The 26,327-nt window shown below is 49.4% G+C and overlaps 1 protein-coding gene across 1 annotated transcript in view; it reads right to left on the reverse strand.

Annotated features, from left to right (window-relative positions):
• Positions 1-9,607: 9,607 nt before the first annotated feature.
• The window catches only part of MAP1B (microtubule associated protein 1B), a 69,346-nt gene continuing 52,626 nt past the window's right edge, over positions 9,608-26,327 (reverse strand). Inside the window, exons 4-8 of the mRNA XM_078885162.1 lie at positions 22,187-22,327; positions 20,927-21,562; positions 15,069-19,074; positions 13,753-13,991; positions 9,608-13,508 (exon numbers count right to left, since the gene is read on the reverse strand). Coding sequence (XP_078741288.1) covers positions 13,353-13,508; positions 13,753-13,991; positions 15,069-19,074; positions 20,927-21,562; positions 22,187-22,327 — 5,178 coding nt within the window. The 3' untranslated portion in view covers positions 9,608-13,352. The remainder of the gene's footprint in view (positions 13,509-13,752; positions 13,992-15,068; positions 19,075-20,926; positions 21,563-22,186; positions 22,328-26,327) is intronic.

Here is a 26,327-nt window from a genome sequence, read left to right on the forward strand (position 1 = left end):
TCTGCGCTATGAAATATTTACCTTTGTGTCGTACGCAAGTTAAAAGCCTCACGGTTGGGAACGCCTCCTCCCTCACACGAGCATTGGACAAATGTTCTTCCCCTTTTGGCGGTCCTGGGCCAGTGGTGGAAATTCCTCATTTCTATGGCAGGGAACAGCTGCAGTTGGCTTCCAGTCACTCAATGGTGTCTCGCCAAATTGTGCTTATATTGTCAATCCCAGAGGGACGCTGAGACTTAGTTAACTCGGGCCAGGATTTACGATGCGATCTCACAATTAGGAGCCAACTGCTCTTCTTGCAGAGAGCCTCAGTCCAAGTCATCAATAAATAATGATTTTTAAGCTTGGAATGCATGCGTCAGAGCACGTGAAATCTTTTTTTCCCTTCCGTATATATATTGTATGTAATGGGTTCACATCACCCCTGTAGCCACTAAAAGAGTAATTGAATCAAATCGCACCCCTGGATCGAGACATTTTATTACGGCGTCGGGGTTGGTGAGGGGGGGTGGAGGGGGTGTAAATCTTTGCACTTTTCTTATATTAGCATCGCTCGAAATATATGTTAGTCAATTACTGTCATGAAAACATTATAAATGCACACTGCGTAGTGGCCTGGAAACTAATGCAATGCATGTTTTTTTCTATTTAAAAGCAACATCATTAAGAATAAATGTAAACCTGGAAAAAAAATTTAAATACTGTAGCTTTTACTCTTCCATCCTCGGAGATAGTTAGATAATTCTGCCATTCATCATCATCGTGGTTGCATTTCAAATGTGTATGCTTGCTGTGGCGACCGTCTGCCGTTTCCTACAAAACTGCGTTAGAAGTTTGGAGCGCTGGGCAGTGGAGGGAGGCCGCGTGGGAATTACATTTTGAAACCTCCGTCCCAACAGAAGAATGAAAATTCAGTTATTCGTGTACAATTGCCACATGCGGTGACTTCTCTGTCGAGATGCCAGACAGCGCTGTGCATTTATAAATAAACATCTTCCCAAAAAAATTACCATTTATGGCATCGCGTTTAAAAGACGATACAAACAGCAGGCATTGTCATTGAATCCATGGCACTCGGCAATGCATGGCAGTGCAGTGACTGCTATTGCCACGGTTGACCGGGATCTTAGTGTCACTAAACCCCTGCCTAAAAGGATGGCTGAAGTAAAAAAAATCAAGTATCTCAGTGCACACTTGAAAGCACTATGGCGACGGGTTATCAATAAGGCTGGTGAGTAATCATTCCTTGACTGTTCAAAGGCAGCGTGCATGGCCCTGCACGTGCATGTTGAAGGGGAGTGGTGGCACAACGGTTGAGGCAGTACCCTGTGACCTTAACCTGCTTTTCAATTCCAGACTGGGCTACGGAGAGGACAACTTTGAAACGGGGGGGTGGGGGGGGCTCTCGTTATGCATTGCCCCAGGGTCCGTGCCAACCACGCTGCACCAACACCGGTTCAATTCCAGTGACATGTGACGTCACTCCATTGTGTGAATCTCGGCACGTGATCAGCAACCCGTTGTTGTGTCGTGAACACCGGCCACTAGCCAAAGACGCTCTCGTGCAGTGTTCTCTCCACTGCAAGAGCCCTCACAGTAGGCGATGTGGCGGCCGTCACACTGATGATGTTTTCTCTGCGAAAGTGCCCCACACCCTCCCACCCCCTCTGAAAATGAGTGAAGAACACTGCTCCAGTGTTTGACTAGTGCCAACTTTAAAATAGGTGCTTGCTAACAACACCTGCCTCTGCAGCCTTGACAGTGTTTCAAAGGCTGCTGCTATGCGAGTGCTGTGCTGTGCAAGGGTTAGTGACACCGCGCGTGGTGCTTTGCTCCCCTCGTCCCGTCACACTCCCAGTTGACCCTCGATACAGCAGGAGCGTGCGCACTTTATAACAACCAGGAGTGTAATTACAGACATTTCCAGACCAATTTAGCTCTTGCTGCTGCTGCTGCTACTGCTGCAGCTGCTGCAAATGAGACTTCTTGCTGTGTAGGAGGATGGGGAGGGCGTGATGAGATGGTGGTGGTTGAAGGGGGGGGGGGGTTATACGGGTTATACGTACCCAGACTCGATCATATGCTGCCCCCCCCCCCCCTGTTCAACCTCCCCCCTCACCTCCAATTAGCACGGTTGGCTCCGTACGGTGCGAAAGAAGTTCAACATACACGCACGGTGTAATGTCAGTGGGATCTCTCCAGCTCGGCAAGCTGGAAAACAATTTCGCACCCGGCACACCACATCCAGGATGCCTCTCGCTGTGGCTGCTTGTCACGTGCCTACCGCAGCCGACAAGCGACCGAGACATGTTTGCAGTGAGAAGCCCTGCAGGCTGTCTGCATACGTAAGAATAATGGGAGATGTGGTCCATTAAAAATGCTCCCACAGCCTAGAATACAAATATGCCCTGCTGTTATAATTGTTGACAATATACGGTGCATTTGCATTCCAACACTGTACAGCATATAGCATTTCTGCATTTGAAAATGAACACGGAAGCATGCCCTGGAATTGTATTTGACAGCTATAGATGAACGAGCACAGAGGGCCGATAGCTCGCTGCACTTGTATTAGCACGCAAAGCCACTCACTCGTCGTTGGTGACCGTGGGATTTCAAAGTCATCGTGGGCAACAGCCTCGTTAGCGTGAACACCGAAACCAAGAAAATGTTTCCTGTTAACGGGCACCAGCTGAAAGCTCATCGCAGTCGCCAGATTAATTTATCAAAACGCGTGAGTCGGCCCGTTCGAGCAGTCCGTACTTTATTGTATCACAGCGCCCCTCCCGATTCTCATACCGGCCCACACAGCCCCCCCCCCCCCCGCCGTTCAGGTAGCCCCCCCTCCCACTCCTCAGGTAGCCCCTCCCACCCCTCAGATAGTCCCACCCACTCCTCAGGTAGCCCTGCCCACTGCTCACAGTCCCCACCCACTATTCAGGTCGCCCTTCCAGACACGGGGACGTTTCGGAGCCTTAGTATCCATCCAAATCATGGACCACATTGTAAACAACTGCTGTCTCCACTCCTGTAACTGAAGAATGGACGAGATCCACTCTGTTTCTGAACAAACAATTTAGTGGATAACAAATGTGCTGTTAAATTTTGATTTAAAGCTTTCGTGACTGCAGGGATTCATATTCTTGGTTCTTTCGGTAAAGTCACGTAGAAAGGAAATAATAAAATACAAATATAAAACTGTTATTTTATTATTTCCCTTCTACGTGACTTTACCGAAAGAACCAAGAATATAAATGTGCTGTTATTCAGCCATACGAAAGAAGAAGTCTCCATGTGTCTGTAACAAATACAGTACCGGCATGCTGGACTTACAGCTCAGCTGAGGATCTTACTAAGGGTGCAATCAATGACTTACCACCCGCCAAGTTCTCTGTTGCGGTGTATCTATGTTGAACTTCGTTTGCACCGTACATAGCCAACCGTGCAAATCAGAGGTGCGGGGGAAGACCCTAGACGGCCTAGAGTATAAGGACAACAAACTAAACACAAAAAGCAGTTCATAATAATTGGGTTTTCAATGTAGATTTAAAAGTGCATAGCTCCAGTGGCTTCCTAATATGGGAAGGAAGGTGTGATTAAATAATCTTGTTTTTACATTACGGTGAATGGTAGAACCTCGAGTGACTGCATGGGTCACGTGAATCCATTAGGTAAAACATACGAATGGCAAAACACAAACTCGGTGGGATGTGGCCTTACGAATCGACATGAATCGACGCATCATTACACCCCCAGTTCTCAGTGACCTGCAAACCCACGTAATAACCCCAATTCATACCAAGGGTTTGTTTTTCAAGGGAGCCCCGAGTTAAAAAGAGATAAAATCAAAAACACTTCCACGCATTTTGTCTAACTCGTAAATATGATTTCCCCAATCAAAGCAGAGGTGAGTGTCCGTTGTACGATGTAAAGGTGCAGACCCTGCAAATGCTCGCTCACTGCACTGCTGGAGAAAGGGCTAACCAATCAGAGGCAGATCAAGAGACCGACTCTCCCATATTGGCCAGATACCTTGGGAGAGTTGGGAGGACACCTACCCCCGATGGACCCCACCACACACTGACCCGCCGATTAAAACCAACTATTGCGTGTAAACTTTAAGCACGCATGAATCATAACGCGGTGTGCATCCATTTAGTATACGGCACATCTGGGCAGACAGAGGCGGTGAGCAGGGGAGGGAATCTAAAAAGCGTTCACCATTGTCTCCACTGTCCTTGCCAGGAGATTGAACCGGTGACCTCTGGATTGTCGTCCGTCGCGTTGACCTTTTACACCCGCGGCAGCGTCCCTCGATTTGTAAAGCAGACGCCTCTCATGGTTGCGCGCGCGTGTGTATGTGGAGTAACCACGGTTGCAGGAACAATGACCCAATTTGGTATTCATTTTTTGAACATGACATAGGAATTTTGAGACAGTCTTTAAGTTGCGCGGGTTTTTGCCGAGTAGCAGCAGGACGTCTTAAGTGCTTTCCACATTGTAACTGCTGGAGTCTGCTGGGGACTGCATATTTGGCGAGCGCTTTATGTTTCCCCGAGTATCAGCGACCGGCGGGGCAGGCGTTCGGAGCGTTTGCACGTTGCTTTCATTGTGGTTTAAAGGCACAGGCAGTAGTTTTCCATGACGGCTCAGACGGATCCCGGAACAGAAAAGCCTCCTTGATATTTTGGTTTGCGGTTAAAGCTCATTAAAATTCGCTGTTTGGAGACGATATTGCAATGACAGCGGCATTTGTTGGCGTGTCACAAACGAACACAATTTAATAACCGAGCGCTGATCTGTATTCAATGCGTGACGTGCGCGGCACATTTTGCCTTCTGCTTTGCTCTGCAAACTCACCAAGGATTGGGGGGGTGGAGAACTGCTCACAAAATAAGCACCATTTCTGGAAATTCGTTAAATAAATAAACATTGTATGATGAATGAATGTTGATCGTTTCAAGCGGGGGTTACGGTTGACTCGTCTTGACCCGTGACTTCATGCTTGGACTTATGCCAAGATTCATTTAAAAGGGCCTCTCCCCATCTACTCTGCTATTCAGCCGAGTGCGTAATGCCTCTTCCCAAACTCCACCTCCTCTCAAGCAGAGCACCCTAGCCTCTTAGCTACTTACTTCTTTTTCTCTCTGCCGACCCTTGATTTTAAAACATATTCATTCTTTCTGAAGTTGTATCTATCTATAGGCGCTGCGGTGGCGAGATGTTAACTACCTCACCTGGTATGAAGGAGCGTGAGTTCGATCCCAACCCTGATGGCTGTATGTTTGTAGTTTTCATGTTCTCCCCGTGGTCGCGTGGGTTTTTTTCCGGGTCCTCCGGTTTTTCCCTCAATATTTAGAATCTACATGCATTTAGAGTATTTGGCTACTATAAATGTGCACATGACAAGCCACTTCGTTGAGCTATCATTTGTGGCCAGACCGCTTCTGAAATAGCACTCTGCAGTTCAGTGGGCCTTCCCTGGTAAAATATAACTTTTTCGTTAAAATTTAAAGCATATTCATCCTTTCTGGAGCTGTATCTATTCCATAAACCACACGGGTCAAGAATATTTACGTGCTATCATCGTCGACGAATGAAATCCCAAGTACATTAGAACAGCACATTACAGCAAGATGTTAGCACCGATAGAAAGGCACGGTACAAGACTGCGATACATTTTGTAATGTGCAGTCCTTTATCCATTGCTGAATGAAGGCCTCTCAATGCACAATTTTGTCATGGAGGTTGTTTCACCACACTTCACCATGCTGGTCAGTGCGAATTGGTGGCGGTGATGCTCAGAGCCGCCGCTGCTTTTAAACGTGGCCGGAAATCGCAACTCATGTGGCCAGGTTCATAGCTTAGGCGCACGACACACGACGTCACTGCTCAACCTCTGTATATATATATTTTAATCATCCTTAAATCTGTGTTTTTAATCTGTTGGTAACCATAAAAAATAGTTCTTGAACAATATAACCTTGAAGCAAAACTATTTTACATTGGTGTAAAAGTGAAGCCCCATGGTGAAAAGTGGTCTCCAATTCTTATTTCCCACTCCAATTCTCTGGTCTCTCTATTTAGGACCACTGTCCCAAAACGTGGCTTTTTATGCATATTTTTCCCTGTATGTTGAACCTCTTTCGCACCGTACACAGCCAACAGTGGTAATCGGAGGTGCGGAGTTATTGACGAATGTGTTGCAATTGTAATTGCACATTGGTGGTGGTAGTGGTGGAAAAGCATCAAAAGGTTTATGGTATGAACCACTGCGTTGTATGCACTGAGTTGTCTATTGAGTGAGCTCATAGTTAATGTGGTAGCGAAGACTGGCAGACCGAGGCTCGACAAAGCGCTGACCCCCCCCCCACCCCCAATTAGCGCTCCCCAAAGCGGTGGCCTGCAAGTCCGCGAGACCGCGCGGCTTTCAAAACAAGCGAGGCTCGCAAGTTTTGCATATTGAGCGGCGCTTTCTTAGCGGCTCACAATGGCCGCCATTCTTCTTTGGGCCGTGTTTGTCAGAATGCAAAATCACGCATCGCTGAATTGTATATGTATTTTTAAAAAAATCGCTGACCGTCCTTCTTGTGATACACAAACTACCTCTCACTGAAGCCTGCTTCAAAGTGGTAAACCATGACAGAAATATATTTTTTTTAAATGCAAGAAAACACAAGTCGATAATAACCTAAAGACTTGGAAGATAAATAACAATTATGTCCATGGGTCCCCTTCTTTGCCAGTATCAAGATGATGGGGAAAATAATCGGCTTTACCGTTTTCATGCCAGAATATAAGTGTTAAGATGTTTTAACACCAAAGACAGTTATTGCAATGCATTAAATCTGCATTAACCAGACATACTTTTGGAAAAATATGCAAACAAATAGGCTATCAATTCTCTATGAATTTTCCTATAAACGGATTGGCCTACACCAGAGACAGCCTACTTCATGTCTCACCAGTTAGACCAAAGCACGCCAAAAGGCGAACAGCACAACAAATAATTGGCTTTACCATATTTAGTGTTTAAACATCTTAACAGCTGTTTTATTGCCGTGTAGGATAAATGAAAATGTTTTTTTTATCATCTCGATACTGCCAAAGTGCGCCATAGATACTAGTATCAAATATCCTCTATGCCCTGGTGTTTTTTACCTCGGTAGGTATCAACCAGACCTTGAGGTCATGAGTTCCAAAGCTGATCAAAGGTCGACTCAACCTATTATCCCTGTGGCATAGATAAACTGTGTACCGCTGTGGGAAGTCAAGAGTGGGTGGCCCATGGGAGGAACGACTGCTGTTGTCGTAAAGGACACGTAATTTTAACCACTGGCTCAGGACCTCCATGCACATTTTAACAGGAGGGATTTGGGCGTTTATTTATGTATATACTATATATATAGTTGACGGAAACGGCTTTGACCATTATTGCTGCTACATGCATGGAATCGGATGGAAAGTATGACAATTTGTCCATTTTCCTCAAATCATCGGCACCATTATACTTTTCGCCATTGTGCAAATTAGAATAATTGTCTCATTACCTTCGCTTTCCTCAAGACCCTTACAATCATAGATTGATTTATCGATATCTTTTTTTAAAGGTCGTCGATTGATTTATTAAACTATTTTTTAACGTCATCGATTTATTGCTTTTCAAATGGGCTTCCTTGCAGGCATTATTGATTTGTGAGACCCAAAAAACGACCACAGTTTAGAACTCACTTTTAGCTTTTGATTGGATTGGGAAGAGGGGGGGGGGGGTAAAGGGGATCACCTGGGGCTTGAACCCCGAATCTCCAGGGTCTGGGGGGGGGGCTCAGTGCTCCAAGCACGTGCGTTATAATCGGTCCCCGTAGACACGCGGCCAGCGAACGCGCGTCCCACATTCCCGACGCGCGCCACGGTGCCGTGACACGACCTCGTGGGCAGAAAGTGAAATTCGGCAACAACGTTCCGAGGCATAGCAGAGGCCGCCCAGAGGATTGGGGAACTTCGCTCATGTTGCAGCGACGGGCTATTTTAGATCTGGCCACTTGCGCTTCCTCTCACCGCATTCCACACACGCGAGCGCGCATGTGTGCGCGCACGCGTGCGTCGTGGCTTTACATAGCGTCTAAAGACATCATTATCTCAGGACACCGCACAACAGCAGGCGCAGAATTAACAACAGATTAAAACTGGGAGAAGGAATGGATAGCGCCCGCGGCATGGCACGCTGGCCGCTTTGCATGGCAGGTCATGTGAACGCTGAATGAATGGCTGGTCTCTCATAAATCTGCCTCTGAAGTTCTCTGGCCAACGTATCTAATCCCTCTACCCCCACTCCCCCCTCCACCTTGCAACTCCACACTCCGAACTGGGGGGAGGGGGGGGGGTCGGGCCGTGACCTACAGAAAGTCGGTTGAGGTGGTCTCCCCTTGCCTTCAACGCCATCACCGGACACGATGACTACCGGCAGTCCAGCAGCCACTTGTGTTCATCATGACGGGGGTAGCTCAGATTATAGCATGGCTCCCTTTTTCACCAACTGAATTAAAACATTTCCAGGACTGCACATCAGTACATATCTCTACCTAAACTGCAAGGTCCTAACCAACCTTTCCAAGTGCCATGCTAGCCCCACTGGGCGCTCGTGAAGAGCACGCTCAAATTGAAACAACGCCCAGAGCTCTTCTACACTGACAGGATTCCATTGTGAGCAGATTCTATTGACCTGGTCAGAGCCTTGCAGTGGTGTGGTCGGTGTAGCCAGCATCGACCGCCAAGTCCAGGTGAATTTCTTCAGACTCGTTGTACCACACGTGCGAAGAATGCCACGTGCGTCAACCTACAGCGCGCCGGCCAATAGGAATGCCCGTGCTGCAAGTGTTAATGGTGCGTCACGAAAACCACGTCTGGGTGCAATGGAATGGTGCCAATTCCTCAAGCACACGCCAACAGACCAGCTCCATTAGCCTGGAAAACATCAACACGATTGAATTCGTGTTGATGTATTCAGCTGGGCAGGGCATCTAGATGGGCAAGATTGACGGCGGGATGGAGGCCGATGGAAGGAATGAGGAAAAGAGGCAGACAGAAAACGATGAGACGGTGGTTACGGGCCTCGAATATATTGGGGGAGTGCACTGGACGGAGGTGGCAGCAGGCGATTATTGAGAGTGCACGACCCTGAGAGGGAGGGGGCCCCTTTTCCCAGCAGTGGTGATATTAATGGATAGAAAGTGCTTTTGCCAAGGCGCTTCACAGCAATTAGAAAATTGTACAAAGCATGATAACGAATTGAAATGAATAATTGGGTTATTGTAAGTGGCGGTGTAGTTTTGACGACAGCAGAACAACAACAGGGATTGATTATAAAGAGGGGCTGGGGGATAGGCCTGGTCGTAGCTTGGGGAGGTGGGGGGGGGGGCTTGGGGGGTGGACCAGAGTTCGGAGGCATCATTGCATTGGGAAGACCCCGTGCTTAGAAGCAATTGCGATGCCTCGAGCCAGGAGGGGGAAGCCCCCCCCACCCACTGCGAGCGAGACGTTTCTTGTCAACTCAACGGAGGTGAAAGTCAAATGTAAAAAGCACTCGAGAGCGAGAAACGAAGCACCGTTTTGCAATAATTTATTTGAGAGGCCAAAGTACTGTGTTGTACACTGTAACAAAGACTGAACAGGTGCTGAAATAGGAACGCTTCTGCACAGCACTTCACAACTATAGCACTGGGGGAGGCAGGGGGTGCAGGGGGAAGTAGCACTTCCTACAAAATACAGTGGTAAAAGACTCGACATCATACCAAAACAGCAGCACCGAGACTACCGTTATGCCGCACTGTTATAGAGTATTAGCAAGAGTGACTTTTAAGATGAAGAAACATTACAGCATGCACGACTGACCGAAGCAGTTTAGTTTAGACATTACGTAAAAGGAACAAAAAAACGTCATTAAAGTTACATGGTAATGAATACCCTTGACCCCAAACCGTGATGAAATTGTCACAGCATCATTGTTTCAACGTCAATTTGTTTTGTTCACATTGCATCACAGCTTTGTTTGCGCTCGGTCGCTTCCTAACTCGTGAAACTTTCTCCTATTCCTCGCACTTTCGGTGGCTCCCACACAGGATGGTTTAACAGCGGTTTAGTGTATCCATGTGGGTCACACACACGCTTTGTGAAGCGACAGTGGGACACGACGACATCTCTGCTGCTTTACGCTGCCGCGGTCGAGCTAAAGAGCAGCATCACTTCAGCAGCTCGTCAGCCCGGACGACGACTTCAAATATCTACTCTCTATCTCATCTGTATTGTATGAAAGCAATTTTTTGTCAAATTCACATGCCGTCCAGCCGAAAGGCAACTTTCTCATTAAACATTCTTAACTTTTCTGATCTACGTTGAAATATAATTTACGCGTGTAGTGTGAGTTTGTGACGTTGAAAAATGTCAGCTGCACTCCTACGCATGTCACATGGTGTTGCAGCGAGCCTCCAAGCACGGTGCCTGGGCACTGCGATTGCCTCGTGCTGAGATGAACTCCGCTGAGCCTGCCATGTGCATGCAGTAGGTGGGGGCAACTGCCCATTGTGAGATTCGCAAAAGCATAATCTCATGTCGAATAGAAGCCACGCACTCTTTTGACAATTTCCAAAAGCGTAAGCCGATACGCAAGCGTCACAGCTCATGTCTGAAATATTACACACCGACTACAATCATCCCCCCCCCGCCCCAAAAGTCTTCACCGTTAAACGGGAGGTGAACCTGTGCGAGCCTTCACCAGGTCCGACGAACAACAATGAGGGGGGAGAATTTAAATTTGTAGCCAGCCCCGCTGCTCTCTACCCCAACGCAGATGCACGTCAATTCCAATAAACGCTTATAACATGTGTTCCACTGCTACACACGCAGCTACACGCGCACACAAATCGTATCAATAGATGGGAGAAAGTTATTTCAAATGCACAGGGAATATGCAAATGTTTATTCTCATAATAAGTCTTTTGGCAAGAACTGGTATCATGTCAGCCAAAGTATTGACTTTTTTCCTGACAAATGATTCTCCACAGTTTTAATTTTACTGAAGTTACTGAAGCAGCAACAATTTATTTCCATTACGAGTAACATTTATAGCTTAAGCATGACGGTTATTTTTTTTTATTAAGTATGTTGCAATTATTCTACGGATGTTAAGAACTAATGGCATAAATGTAGTGTTAAATTTAACTATGAAAAGGTGATGACTAAATGAACCCGTTCTGAGCATTTAATTTTCAACTGAATAAAGCATGTGAGCCCATTTAAAGGATTTCAGTGTTGAATCCATCTCACCGAGTACCGAAATGGCACGGACAGCAATATGTTTTGAGTCTCGCTCTTTTTCAGAGGCAAGTATAATTGGCTTTTTTGTTGTTGTAAATATACAGCGCAGAAGAATATTCAGAATTCACATTACATGGAGGAGGTCAGGGGTTTGATCCCGACCCTGGCGCCTGTTGTATATTTGGAGTTTGCACGTCTCTCTCCCAGTGGTCATGTGGTTTTGTTCTCCGAGTCCTCCGGATTTTCCCTCCACTTTTAGAAACATGCGTTTAGATTATTTGGCTGCGATAAATTTCCACTGGACCATCTGTGAAAAAGAGCTTCATAGCTCATCATATTTTTCCAGAATAAATAAAGATTCCGATTGTGATAAATATGAAAGATTTTCTCTCAGCTAAGACATGGGCCTTGTTTGAAAAACACTGAAATCCAGAAATGGTCACTCCGGCCTAATCAGCATCAACATCGCAGAGCAAAAAAAAATACTTTTCGAGTCTCCAAATCCTTCATTTACTTCAAAGTTTCTCAACCGTAGAAAAACCAATGTGCCTTAAACAAAACTATACAAAACATCTCTAACCACACAAAGGTATTACAAAACAATAATAAATGAAAACATACCCTTGCGAACACTGCATCACAGGCAATATGCCTAAGCAAATTGTAAAGTAACTATCAAGCTGCAATGCACTTTAGTGCACATTTAACAGTTTCCAAAGTGATTAGGTATATCCTAAATCAACCCACTTAGTGTCTTGAAATCTCCCAACACCCGTTTCGAGTGACCACAAACTCCGGTACAAATGAGCGCGGACACCACATGGCCGAAGCACACTTGACAGCAAGTGAAGAATACAAAAAGTTTTTACCTTGTTTGAGAAGGCGACATTAGCAACAGACAAAAGCCACGTTTCTGAATCAAAGAGGAGCATTGCTTTTAAGCAAACCGTTCACTTGACCACACTCTGCAAAAAAAAAATGTATGTGTGCAAAAGCATATCATTCTCTCGCTTGCACCTTACCAAAAGCCAGACTTACCCAAGTGGAATTACTTAAGGATAATTAATTAGAGAGGTGGCATATGGCATGAATGCTAAACGATATCATTGTAGTCATTTTTACGCTTTCGTCTTGTTCACAACTGGTAACAGCCAGTTTGCAAAAAAAAAATAACTTTGCCAGACTTATTTTTGCTTTCCTGCATAAAAAAATGTATTCAAGTTTGGTCCTCCTAAGTTGCACTTCATATTTATTAACTTTACACCTTTTTTTTGTTTTTACAAGGGGGAGCTGTCAAAATTATGTCAAGCTTAGTGGCAAGCAGATGTTGCCTGCATTCAATGTAAGGGACGGTCAGTTCCCAATCCCAACTGACCAATTTGCATAACTCGTTTTCAAATTTGTTCATTTCAAAAAAGCGAGCACACATTACTTTTTACCACTTCCATCGTCCCTGTCCATCTCCTCACTCTCTGCCCTATCATTTAAATCACTCACAATTCTGACGCTTGCCAGGAAAAGAAAAATGTCCTTGGGCTACAACACTTTTATGAAATAATTATTAAAAATAAAAACGCAAACAGTCACGAAAATGCGTGTAAATCATATCGATGTAAGCCCTCTCCTCGCTGGCCCAAGAGGCCGCCACGGCCACTCGGTGCGGTGCGACCACCAGGCCTAGATTACGACCGTCCGGGACCCTAATCCCGAACCTCCGTTCGAATTCCTTGCATCGCATCTGGGTCTGCTGCTGCCCCCACCCAACTACTCGACACTCAGGCTGCTCTGGCTGCTGGGTAAGTAACTTAAGTTGGCACTGACAGGTCGGGTTCTTTATAGACCATTGGTCCTGCCGTGGCATTATAACCATCGTCATCATCATCTTACCATTGCCTTATCGTCACCTTCGTCACGATCGTTACCATGACCAAAGCGAGCAGCAGTCACATGGCCGGGCCCATGGAGCGTCATTGGTGGAACCTAACGTAACGGGTAATCGGGGTCTGGTGATCACACGGCGCTCTGCTGCCGGGCGAGGCTCAGAACTCGATCTTGCAGGCGGGGAACGATTCTTCCTGCATGACGACTGTGCTGCTGCTCGCCAGCACCATGATGCTCAGCTCCTTGAGCCGCGCGTGGCTCTCCTGGTACCACTCGCGCATCACCTCCGTGTCATGCGTCGGGATCAGCGTCACCTGCCGGGTTGGCCGGGGGGCGAGGGGGATGGGGGTAGGGAGGGCGTTTGTAGGTCGAGGGAGGAAGACAATGCGATGAGTTTGGTTATTTAAGACTCGCGTTCATTTCAATTTTGAAGCATTGTCGATGACTGTACCCGCACATATCGAACGATAAAAATGTTATTCCAGCCCTAAAGCGCGTGTGTCTTTGTGTCTGTTGGATCGCACCACACATTACGATGGCTGCTGCCGCCCTCGTTACCTGCAGGGCGTTGTTCCCCCACTGGGCTTTGGCCTCCAGCAGGCAGTCGAGCACGCTGCGGCTGGGCTCCTCGCTCGCCGGGTCGTTTCCGCTCACCACATAGTGCGCGGAGCGCACACGCCGGAAGAACTCGACATCGGCCGTCTTGGCGCTGCAGTGGTTGGGGACGTAGGCGAGGTCGACGTAGACGTGCGGCCCCGAGGGGTAGGACGCCAGTAGGCCCGCCGGCTTGCCGGCACCTGGAGGCAGCGGGATGAGAGGCGCGTTCAACAAGGCTGTGGCAGGTGACCGCGATCAGCTGAGAATATACGAGGGTGTCTCACTCTGCAGAGAGGCTGGATTATTTGGCGACGGTACGGATTTCGTTAAACTATTGGGTAAGGAGCAGAGCTAGGCCATGGTACTCGGATTTTGCTGGTAGACGGCAGACGGATAATGGAATTAAACACAGCAGTGCCCTTGCACAACTGCACATGATAAATTCAGAAAGATGTAAACAGAAATATCCTCAAACGGTGTAAAAACTTGTGAAATTTATTAAAGAATGAAACTGTAGTGCTGGCTGTATGAATCTGAACATTTTAACATTGGGTGGAATAGCTGTAGTGTTGAGCAACAAAATGCATTGCCCTCATGTAGAAATTTGAACACTTCAAAAACTGAAAGAACAGATGGGGTGTTGACAATGCCACTCTCTCACATAATGTCAAGCTGGCCTTAATAGGTGCTTACTAACAGGACTTTCCCCTATAGTATATATGGCTAAAACACGTTTGTTTTTCTTGTGCAAACGAGTAGGTGACACGTACATGTAGACCATCATCGTGGCTCTCAGGAGTAATCATTGTCGCCTTGGCAAGAAAACTTATACATACTTAAATCTTTCTGGATCTAGACCTCAAGACTTTAACCTCATCGAGTTGAGTTCTTCAAACTGATGATGGCATCAGGCCTTGATCGAACATTTCACAGCCACTGGCTGATTTATAAAGGAAACAGAGATTGCAGAAGTTACTCAAGGATTAGGAATCTAGTAGAGGCGCTAGTTATGATGGGGGCCAAGATCCGATATCTGCATCTTTCAAAACAGCCGTAAAGTTCCTGTTGCTTCCGTGTAGAGATAGGTTGCTCATAGGAACCACGATCATGCTATGTGTAAATATTTTCAGAAAAATTACCCAGCCATTGGTGGCAATTAAGCATTCATGACTGCATTCATGACATCACTGTTGCGAACTTGATGCTCTACAAAACCAGTCGACCAAACTGCCGATTCATCAGAATACAAACGCGCAATTTGGATTACTCTCAATTACCTGTTCCAGTGGCCTTTGTCTGTCCGGCACCGCCCCGGGAAGCATTGACGTTCACTCCATTCTTGGCTTCTTTGTCCTGCTTGGTTATTTTGGTTTCAGCTATTTTGTTCGGCTTGGATGTAGGCTTCTCCTTCCCAGCGGCGCCCTTGGGCTGAGCGGCGCTCGGTTTGGCTTTCCCGTCTGGTTTCTTGGCACCCTTCGCACTTGCCTTTGGATTCGTCTTGCCTTCCTTCTTTGACTGCTTATCTAAATCAGCCTCCTGGGTTTCGGGGTCCGCCATGCAGACGTTTGGGTCCGGGGGCGGTGGGAAGGGGTCCACAGGAGCCGAAGGCGACGCGTCGATCCTGCTTCGAGCGTCGACCCGAACCGACTTGTTGCTCTTGTCCGAGGACGTCTTGTCACTCGGGAGGCAGTCCGAGTCATCCTCAGAGTCCTGGGCGGCCTCCGCCGTGCAGTCCTCGGTTCCGGGAGGGATGTCGGAATCGCTGCGAGTCGGCAGCGATTCACTGGCGGAGGTCGGGGGCGTTTCCTCGGTCGGGGACGGTCCGAACGAGAGGCCGCCCGAGTTGTACTGATTGCTCGACGGCCTGTAGAAGCTGTCCGCCGGCTTGGCTCGGTCCTGCGAGTGCTCGCTGTCGTCTGAGAAATCCACAGGGCTCTGCGTCACGCCGCTGTGCTGCAGCCCCTCGCGATGGTGCTGGAACTCGCAAGACGCCACCAGGCAGAGATCCACATCGTGCGCGGATTCATCAACATCCTCCTCCTCCTCCTCGTCTTCGTCGTCCACGTTGTCTTCATCGTTGTGGTTGTTGGGACCTCCCAGACCTTCGAACGCGCGCACATGTGGTGGCGCCACCTCCTCCTCGACATCCACTTCATTCTCCTCCACGTCGGCCTCGGCATCGCGGTGCTGCGCTTCGCTCAGGCCCTCGGCCATGGAGCCCACGACCCTCACAGGCGACGGGGTGGCAGAGCTCGACGGGCTCGGGCTGTTACCCTGGAAAAACTGCGACTGCGGAGTGATGACGTCGACGTCGAAGGGGCTGAAGTCCACCTCGGTGGGGCCGTTGGAGGCGATGGAGGCGAGGGCGCCCCGTGGCTCAGCCAGGGTGGAGGGGCGCGGCGACATCTCAGGGGGGGAGATGGACATGGGCCGTGGGTCTGACGGATCGCGGTGAGACTGCTCAGGGTCTGGCAGCGAGGCTGGAACCTGCTCCATGGACACGGAGAGAGACTCGTCCACCTCGGTGGAGTGCGGAGAGCCCACCTCGGCGTGCAGGGAGGGAGACACCTCGTCGCCCGTCGTGGCGGCCGTGAAAGGGTCCAGGAAGGAGCTCGTGGCCAATGACGTCGTGGAGGCCGACACTGCCGCCATAATGGCAGCCTCGTCGGTGGTAGGCGTCACCGAGCGGTCCGAGAGGGAGGCGGCGGAGATGGACATCTTGCTCTCCTCGCGCGCCGAGAACAGCTGGCTCGTGTCATCAGCGCGCGTCGGCGACACCTCGATCAGCGGGGCGCGTGCCTCCTCGAAGGGGTTCCCCGAGAGGCTCAGGGAGAAGTGCGCCTCATGCGGCACCGCTTCCTTGAACTTGCTTGCAACCTTATGGCTGGCACCGTCCACTACTGCAGCCGACGCGATCTCCTCCGACGCAAAGCCGTCCTTCTCATATTCCTTGAACGTGGAACCGTTCTCGAGCACGCCGACGATGTGCCCGTCGGAACTCCGCTCGCAGTGATTGACCGCTGAGGCCTCTTCGTGGCCACTGGGCGAGTGTAGGGCCATTTCCGGGAAGAGTTTGAGAGGCGAGTTTGGCAGCGCGGGGACACTGGGGACCTTGTTGGAGCCCTCGACCAGCAAGGAATCCTCCACCAGCGGTGACTGCATGTACGGAGTGATTCCTGCACTCAGCGGCGGAGACGATGAGGACCTGGTCTCCTCTAATCCACCTCCGAATATGTTGCTGCCAAAAGACGGAAGTTCGTACAGTGCAGGGAGGGTGTCGTCTAAATTACTGAGAAGCCCCCCTTTCTGGGAAATTTCCATTGGCGTCAGGTCAAATTTTACACTGCGGTCGCTGGCTGGAGTCTTGTCGAGAGGTATGTTGCTCGAAGTGGTGAATGTGTCCACGTTCACTTCTCCCCGGATATGTTCAGGGCTTTCCACCGCTGGACTTCCACCATCCTGACTTTGTGAAGGTACATCAGAAGCAGTGTGGTGGTGGTGGGGCGAGGCACCTTTTTCATTATCCAGTTGCTGGAAATGCTGGGAATCGTGCTCAGAAGGAGCCCAATCTTTATCATCCGACTGGTGGAATTGCAGCACATTTTTATCAAGGCCATCGCCATCCAACATTGACGAAACGGGGGGGAATGACTTGTTTTGAACACCAGGATCAAACTCTGCACGTGAGCTCGTGAAAACGGCTCCACCAGTTTTTGGACTCCCAACAGGAGAAGCTTCAGCAGTTTCTGGTTCCTCCACCATTTCTCCATCATCATCACTTCTGTCATCCTCCCTTAGCATTTCGTCATCATCATCTGCCAAATCACTGTCAGCAGACTCTGCTTTTGCAACGGCAGGTGCCTCATGGGCGTTATTCCCGCCCTGGTACGCCAATTCTCTTCCGCCATCCGCATCCATGTGACATTTACCTCCAACGTCATACTCCTCTCCATCCAGGTGTGCAGAGTTTTCCCGGTGACAAGGCGTCTCCTCTTCGTGAGGAGACGGTTCGGCATCCGTGGTGGTAATTCCCTCGTCAGGGGAGACCAAGGACATCCCAATGTTGTCTGTTTTCTGCGACACAACAAGCACTTCCTCCTGCGGGCTTGGGATGATCTCTTCCGTCGACTGTTTGAATTCGACACCATCCTTTTTCACCTCATCAAAATCTTTGGTGAGATCTTCCGGCGAAGAGATCGGAGTTTGCTCCTTCGCTGCAGTGGCAATCTGATCAGCTTTCCCTTTTGGCTTTGCAGCTTTTATCTGCACTTTAGTTTTCTTCGCCTCTGTGGCTTTCGCGGCTAAGGCAACTGGCTTCTTCACGTCGGCGCTGTCCTTACGCGGCGCGGTCGTCTTGCCAAGGGGCTTCTTGGCGTCGCTCGCAGAGGCCTTCAGTTCAGGCTTTTTCACTGGCTTAACATCTTTTTTGACTTCCTTGCTTGTCTTTGTATCCTTCACATCCTTCTTGTCGTCCTTCGATTCTTCTTTTTTTATATCCTTCTTGGTAGGTTTATGAAGTTTATCTTTGCCGTCCTTACCGATTGCTGGCTCCTTGGCCACCTTGGGCTTCACCTCGGCCTTGGCTCTGTCAGCGCCGGCCTTGTTGCCAGTGTCGGGCCGTCCAGCAGCTGAAGATTTCACAGCAGCAGGGATGGCCTGTGTCTTCTCGGCTCTGGGCATCTTAGCCAAATCCGTTTTAGAATCTACCCTCACCATCGCTGCCGTTTCCCCCTTCTTGGCCGTTCCGGACCTAGAGGACATCTTGAGGCTCTCCTTGCTGTCAGTCCTGTTCTTCGGCTTCAACTGGAAGGGCTTCGCTTGGGCCGCGGCGCCAGATGCCAGGTCCCGCTGCGTCACCACCGGGTGCTTGAGAACCTCCAGGTGCTTCAGTTTCTCGAGGCCTTCGAGGATCTTGTTTTGCGGGGCGTTGCCGGGAAAGAGCGTGCGCACGATGCGCTCTGTCGGGCTGGCGGGGTGCCACACCAGCAGTACCGCCACCGAGGTCAGATACGGCACCGAGACCTCGCCCTCCTTGCCGTTGGGCATCACGACGCCCGACTTGGCCTTGCCGTTGCCGTTCCACTTCCGTAACATGAACTGCATCTCCTTGCTGTCCTTGACGGGGTTGAGCACGTACATCTCAAGCCGCCCAACGCCCAGTTTCTGGAACAGGATGATGGGCTCCAGCGTGGGGCTGTTGGTGCGAAACAGCGGCTCGGGCTGGATGCCCAGCTGGCTCAGATGCTGCAGAGTCACGCACGCCTCGTCCAGCCCTCGTCTCACCTGGCGGACAAGCAAGTCAAGGTAGACGGTATGTCAAACGTGCAGTGACAGGGCCAATGATAAGAGACAATCAAGCCAACAGCTGCTTTATTACGATTAGGTATTAGTTGAACAAATTGTTACTTCGGGCACAGAGGTTTAGGGGCCATCCATTTAGTACGTACGCAAAAATCCGTCAAAACCTGACCCCTCCTCCCCTCCCTGTACGCACGCATACTTTTTATCCCCCCCCCCCCCACCTGTGTACGTACGCTTGACACACCCCCTCCCCCCACCAAATCCTATAGAACGACCGATATTTAATCCACGCAGAAACGATCAAGGATTAATAATATTCACATGTGGGTGATGGGAAATATTTCAATTTCAACAAGCCATATATAATAGCTGGCCATGCACATTACAAGTGGCAGTCTATATCCGACGTTGAAGATGATGAGCCCATATCTGAACCTGGCTTGGGTCTCCCCCCTCCTAGGGTAACGTGATGTAAAATAAATACCTGGCAAGTGACGAGCTAGCAATGGGGAGACAAACTCAGCCAGGTGTGCGTGGTGCTATCTCATCTTGCGTGCTTTTGCCATAACAGGGCCTCAATAGAGGTTCACTGCCTCAGTGCGTACACACCTATAATATGAATAGAATTTAAGTGGAAATATCACATTAAACGATGCGAAAAGACAAAACTGTTTTCACATTACTATACAGTGTAAAATTTCCGATTAACTTCGTTTCCATGCCAAGAGAATGGAATATCACATTTCGCCGCCATTAAGATGCAGAGGATATTGCTAATAACCAACTTTCCATTCATGTTTTTGTTCATGCTTTTAGAGAATTTTTTTTTTTATAAATACAGATTATGTGCCATTATTGCATTAACGTATTGAAAGCATTTGAATATACTATCGTAAAATAAGTTTCCCAAGGACATGTTTAAAAAATTTAATTAGAGTGAGCTATATGAAATTAACCCTTTTAGAAAATGTTCTTTCAAAATCCGCTACCCATCGGGAACCTTACAGAATATATATAATGGAATTACCACACATTCGCACGTAATGTAACATGAGATGGGCTCACAACACACGTCAATTTTCAATTAAAATTGCAAAAGGCAACAATGCGTCGTTAAGAAAAGCATGCAAAATACTAAAGCCTGCTACTGCACAATTCATTTTAATCTATCTCCTACTTTTGCCAAACCCATCAAATGATGCATTCGTGACTTCCACAGAAAGAAATCGGCTGAGCAGCAGTGAGAAAATAGCTTAAGCAAAATGTGACTCTTTTCTGCAACATCGCAAAAAGGTGTGAGAGATGCAGGACAAAGTGTAGATTGATAATATTAACATTAGTGCCTTTAGTAAAAACCAAAACCAAGACAGAGCACTGTAATATTGTCCTTTACTTTGCCAAGAAAGTTTCACTAAGTCTCAAAATACTTTTACAGGATGGCACTGTGTTATGTCCTTTCACAGTATTTTTACATTGGAGGAATTGAAGTACCAGGAGAAAACCCACACATGAAGCATGGTGCACATCTGTTTTCTAAGGTTATTTAAACTCATATATATGTTTCATATTTTTTTTCATATCTGGATTTGAGGCCAATTAAGTGCAGAACTCAACTGAGTGTGAGGGTATTACTGTACAATCATTGGTGACCAGGCCTAGACGATAAACCACTCCCAACACTTGAAAACCGGGTTTAATCACAGGTGGGTCAAACTTAAGATTCAAGGTGAGGATCTCAAGAGGGCCCAGCTCAATGCTCGGACCTCTGAGCTGCACAGCCCATTTCACTTTCACAAACCACAATGGGCCAAACAATAGAGCATGAAAAACGAACGTTGGCGGCGGGGTCACCGGACTGCCCCATCTTGTCGGGGACGTTGAAGAAGACGACCCCGAGCTCGGGCGACACAAGGTTGCGCAACCACTCCGGTGACGTCGCCCCGGGCGGCCTGCCCCCCTCCCCGCCGCTCTGCGCCTCCGCCTCCGCCACCTTGCGCTCCAGCAGCGCGTTCACGCCCGGCAGGTTGTCGGCGCCAATGTGCGTGAGCAGCAGGGCGTCGAGCCGGTCCAGGTGGCGTGCCAGCTTCCAAAAGCCGGCGCGGCGCTCCGAGCCTCCGTCCACGAGCAGCGTGAACCCGTTGATGGCGAAGAGCGCCGCGTCCCCGCGCCCGCCGGGGAACACGTAGCAGCACGGGCGCGACAGCTTGAGGAAGCCGCCCGACGCCGGTGCCTCGAGCACGCCGAACGGAGATGGCGCCTCCCACGACTCGGCCAGGTACTCGCTCAGCTCGCACGCGCCCTCCATGCCGGGCGGCAGCAGCGCCGGCGGGTTCACGGCGACGGCCAGGGCGGACGAGACGACTCCGCCGTCGGAGGGGAGGCTGCCCCAGGAGGCGCTGTCCACGACGGAGCAGCACAGCGTGAGCTCCGCACGCTGCTCGGGGAAGGCGGCGCTCAGGGATTCCTGCACCTGCCGGTCGGAGGGTGAGGGTGGCGCGTGTGCGGCGCAGACAGCGGGAGGACAGGAGATGAGGTTGCCTTATTTTACGAAGCAAGTTAATTGCCCGCAAATGTGTTTATTCATTGGGTAAAACCACATGGCAACAACGCGTTTGTGGATGAGGCACTGCCCACGCCCGTGTGGGTTGTGAGGTTTGGTTATTTTACTCTCACCACACTGGTCTGTGCAGGTTGGTGAATGTGGGGAGCACCGATGTGGAAGCATAGAAATACAATATCACAACGGATTGTGCTCTGATACTTCCTCTTCTTCCCAGCATGGAGCTCCACATCTGCCTGCAACTCGACGTGTGCGGTGCTCGACCATCAAAGCACTACCCAGGCTCAACTTTGCTTGGCTTCTGAGATGTGACAAGACTGGGCACATGATTTGATCGCTGGCCCTCACATTCAGCTGAAATAAACTAACCATACCACACACACACACGTGCAATAGATTGCACGCATGATTAGCTGCAGAGCTAGCAATCAAGATACTGTAAAGATGACAAAGCTGTTCGGAAAAAAAACATCAACAGCAGAAACAGCAGCAGCAATAAAAACAGCCGCATGAGGAGCAGTAACAGCAGCAAACCTCGTCGTCGGTGCAGATGTTGAGGAGGTGTCGGCAGGAGAAGAAGCCGTCCTGCAGCACGAGGTCGCCGGTGTCCTCTAGGCCCACGCCGGCGAGCAGCAGCAGCTTGTGGTGCTCAGGAGACAGAAGCAGGGCACGCACCTGCATCACAGTAACACACACACACACGGCACACGCTGGAACCCGGCCACAGACACTGGCCACCCGCCACACACACGTGCAGGAATGCTGTACCACACACACTCGCTTGACCTACACACACTCACTTAGCCACATGAACGCTGAACCAGAAGCTCACGCAGCAGAGTTCGTTTGACCAAGAAAAGCCCCATTGAACATAAGCTCGACCCGAACATAAGATCGGACTACCAACCACTTGCTCGGCCATACTATTGTGCGGCCAAAAGCTCACTCAACCACACACCGATTCAGACACACACACTCCCTCAATCATACGATTGTTTAACCACATGTTCACTCAACCACATACTCACCGACCCGGAGCATGGTTGGCCTTATGCACAGTCAGCCACACGATCACTCGACCAAGAGCTCACGCGACCACATGCTCGCTCAGGCATGCACTCACTCAATCAATAGCTCGCTCAGCCACATGCTCAGTCAGCTGGATGTTCGATCAGCCACATGCTTGTTCAAGCCAAGGGCCCGCCCAGACACGCACTCGGCCGACAAGGCAATGACTCGGCCACACGCTATTCAACCTCACGCTCACTCGGCTGCACGACGACTCAGCTAACTGCTCACTCTGCCATGCACTAGATCAGCCAAGAGCTCGCTCGGCAACCTGCTCATTTCGGTCACATGTTCACTCAGTCAATGCTCAGTCAAATGCGTGCTTGCTCAACCACACCTTTGATCATCCATACAAAGACCTTCTGCACAGCCTTAACAGACTGCTGAGGCAAGTGCTGTTAGCGAGCACCTATGAATGTCGACACGGCACACGAGGGCATGGGTGGCCATCAACTTCCCCCAAGCTACACCATTGCTCGGCTACATGCTATGACAGCCACCCACGCACAGATGCAGTGGATCGAAAAAAGTGGCCATGGCAATTTAATCAACCAGGGATTTTTTTAACCAGGCATACCCCGGCTGAGATTCAGAAACTCTTCTGTAACCGAGGCTCAGATAAGCGCAGTTATTTTAAGGGGTTGGGGATTAAGCTTTGACAAACGGGACACATCATCACACACGAGCACACGTAAGACATTGTTACTTGTCTTTAAAAAGCAAGATATAAGCCAGTTGATAGTAAATTTAACATTCGGGATTGGGCTATAACAACGCTACAAATATTGGGCTTCCGCAGCTGCCGTGATGCAAATTAACTCCACGAAAATCTCCTTGTGGAAACCAGTGGGTGACCCCCCCCCCCCCCCCCGCTGAAATCAGCTCCCTACAAAAGAGCCCCCCTTCTTCATAAAGTGCTTATTGCAGTATACTGACAATTGTCAATTTGCATGATTGTTCCACATGCACTGTACTTCCATAAGGGTTTAATTGAATCAAGCCAATGTTTTAACACATTTGTACAAAATCACATGCCTTCTGGGAATATGAGATGGCGGCTTTGCCATTAGTGTAAAACAAGCTTTGTGGAGGGGGTGCTTGGAATGCGCCTGATCTTCTCGCCTTTTCACAGCAGCTGGAGTAGGGGTGAAGAGGGAGAGTGCTTGGATGGGTGACCGCCATGCATGAAAAAACACAAGGGGTTAGAGGCTGCCGTGGCCTATACCTACGTTGTCGGCAGAGGTTCGGTGCGCAAAAAAGAAAAATCCGATCAAAAATAAGATACGACAATCCAACATCGATGCTCCCTACCTTACCCAGCCCACCACAAACAGTGTGGTGAAATATGGCCATGTGAGCCCGATAAAACCCACAGGCCCTTCGTCCAGCGGTGGATTGACATGAGGGCTGTACATCAGAATCTAAATCTTTATTTATCCTGCAGAAAATACGATGAGCTGTGAGGCTCTGTTGAACAAATATCCAGCGATGGTCTACATATCGGTAAGTAACATGCGACATTTGTTCAACACCAGAACTAGTAAGATTATTCATTCGCACAGGCAATCAAAAGATGCAGGTTGTTTAGGCCAATCTGATGGCTCAACATTGACAGCAAATCAACTGAAAGCACCTGCGGATCAGCGCATCCTTTCATTTCCCAGAATAAGATGCTCCCCACCACTGCAGCAGACAAAGAAGAAATATTCGCCGACAAAAAAAATTACACCCGCTGTGGGTTTTTTTTTTATAGACGCGCCAAGTTAAATCCCGAGGCGCAATTTGCTCGCGCAGACGACAGATTACGCGCTGCAGCTGTCTATGCTGTCGCTGCAAGAGCCTTATTCAAATTAACAAAAAAAAAGGCCAAGAAAAATAATTGATTTGGCTACTCGGCTACAATTAGTGGTGCATTACAGAACCACCCCACCCCCTATCCTGGCTATTCATTATTAATGTCATTGACGTCCCGAAGCCCTCCCCCCCTTTCCCACCAAGCCATGAGAGGGACCGGGGAAGTCATTTGCACCCATTAGTAACCTGCGATGCCATGCGGACACAATCGATATCCTTCTCCGCTCTGGCTATTCCGGGTGCCAAGGATAAGCCCTGCTTTGCTGGTGTTTATGAATGATGTGTGTCGTAAGGATCTCTTACACCGAGGCTATGAGAAAGAGGAGAGCGAGCAAGAGGGGTTGAGGGGGTAGGGGAGGGGAAGGTGGTGGACACGTGTAGGAAAAAGCCATCGCGCACTTAGATAAATCGAATGCGCATCCGACGAGAGGAATGAGAGCACTTCGGTTATGGAAATCCTTCAGTCAGTGACGCAGCCAAGAGCGGCAGCTGTAATGGAATTGCTGCTTGGCATGCCACCCGTGCCGACACGTCAAACAGAAACACTTTATCATTTCACAATTTATTCTGGCCCTCTCCCTGCCCACTCCTCCATCGAGTTGGCTGCAATCACGGAGAGGAAGCGGAACGATTCATGGGGCTGCACCAGAGGTCGCAATCGGGTACCCGATACCCGTACCCCTACCCGATACCCGGCTACCCGTACCCGGCCGGGTACGGGTACGGGTACCCGTTTGTGACCCTAGTGCGGCCGGGTACGGGTACGGGTAGGCCGTGAGTCACTGGTGAGTCACCGTTTGTCACTCATTGCCCAACGTCTTGTCTCTTCTCACAATTCAAGTTCCTAGAATCAACCCACACGCGCCTGCAACATGGCTTCATCCCAGAGGTCGCAATTGGGTACCCGTACCCGTACCCTACCCGTACCCAGCCGGGTACGAGTAGCCGGGTATCGGGTAGGGTACGGGTACCCGTTTGTGACCCTGGTGCGGCCGGGTACGGGTACGGGTAAGGAATCAAAACCCGTTTGCGACCTCTGGACTGCACAGCTCTCCGAACACCTTGGCTCTGAAACCACCAGCCACACGAACGGCCAGAAAAAAACAAAGGTCAAAGCATCAAGGGCAAGGCTCTGGTGTAAGACAAACAAGGCAGCCATGCTCACCAGACCGGAACAAAAACCGTGTTAGTTATTGACTAAAGATCCTCGCCGCAGATCGACAATGCCGGAGCAGTGGCGGCGGCAGCGGCTCTGTCGTCTGGCAGCACTTCACACGGAGCCATCAGATCCATCACGTTTCCATGGGAATGAATCCTCTCCGGGACCGCAATGAAGGGAGGAGGAGGGGGTATCGGGAGGTGTGGGGGATTGGCTCTGCCGGCGACATATGTTTGAAACGTCACCCCCCCCCCGCTTGCCATTGCTCGTAACGGCTCGTTGGGAAGTCTTTAGGGAAGGCCGCACTGTCTTACGCTGGCAGGTGGGTGAGTTAAGTGAAGGCCAGAGCGTGTTGATGTCGCGATTTCGACGATGATATCGTGGGATGTGTCTGACAATCACCATGGTACTATGACAACAAAAATATCAATATCCGAATTAAATCATAACATGCGATTAATAATCTACACAAGACTCATGTTGTGACTCACTGACCTTGCAGAGCATATTCACATGTGGGCAAGGTTCGTTCTCGTTTTGAGTTATGTTGCCTAACCTAAGAGTAACCCTAGCCCTAAGCGTAACAATACTCTG

This window comes from Lampetra fluviatilis, chromosome 3 (assembly GCF_964198595.1).
Source record: "Lampetra fluviatilis chromosome 3, kcLamFluv1.1, whole genome shotgun sequence".
NCBI lineage: Eukaryota > Metazoa > Chordata > Hyperoartia > Petromyzontiformes > Petromyzontidae > Lampetra > Lampetra fluviatilis.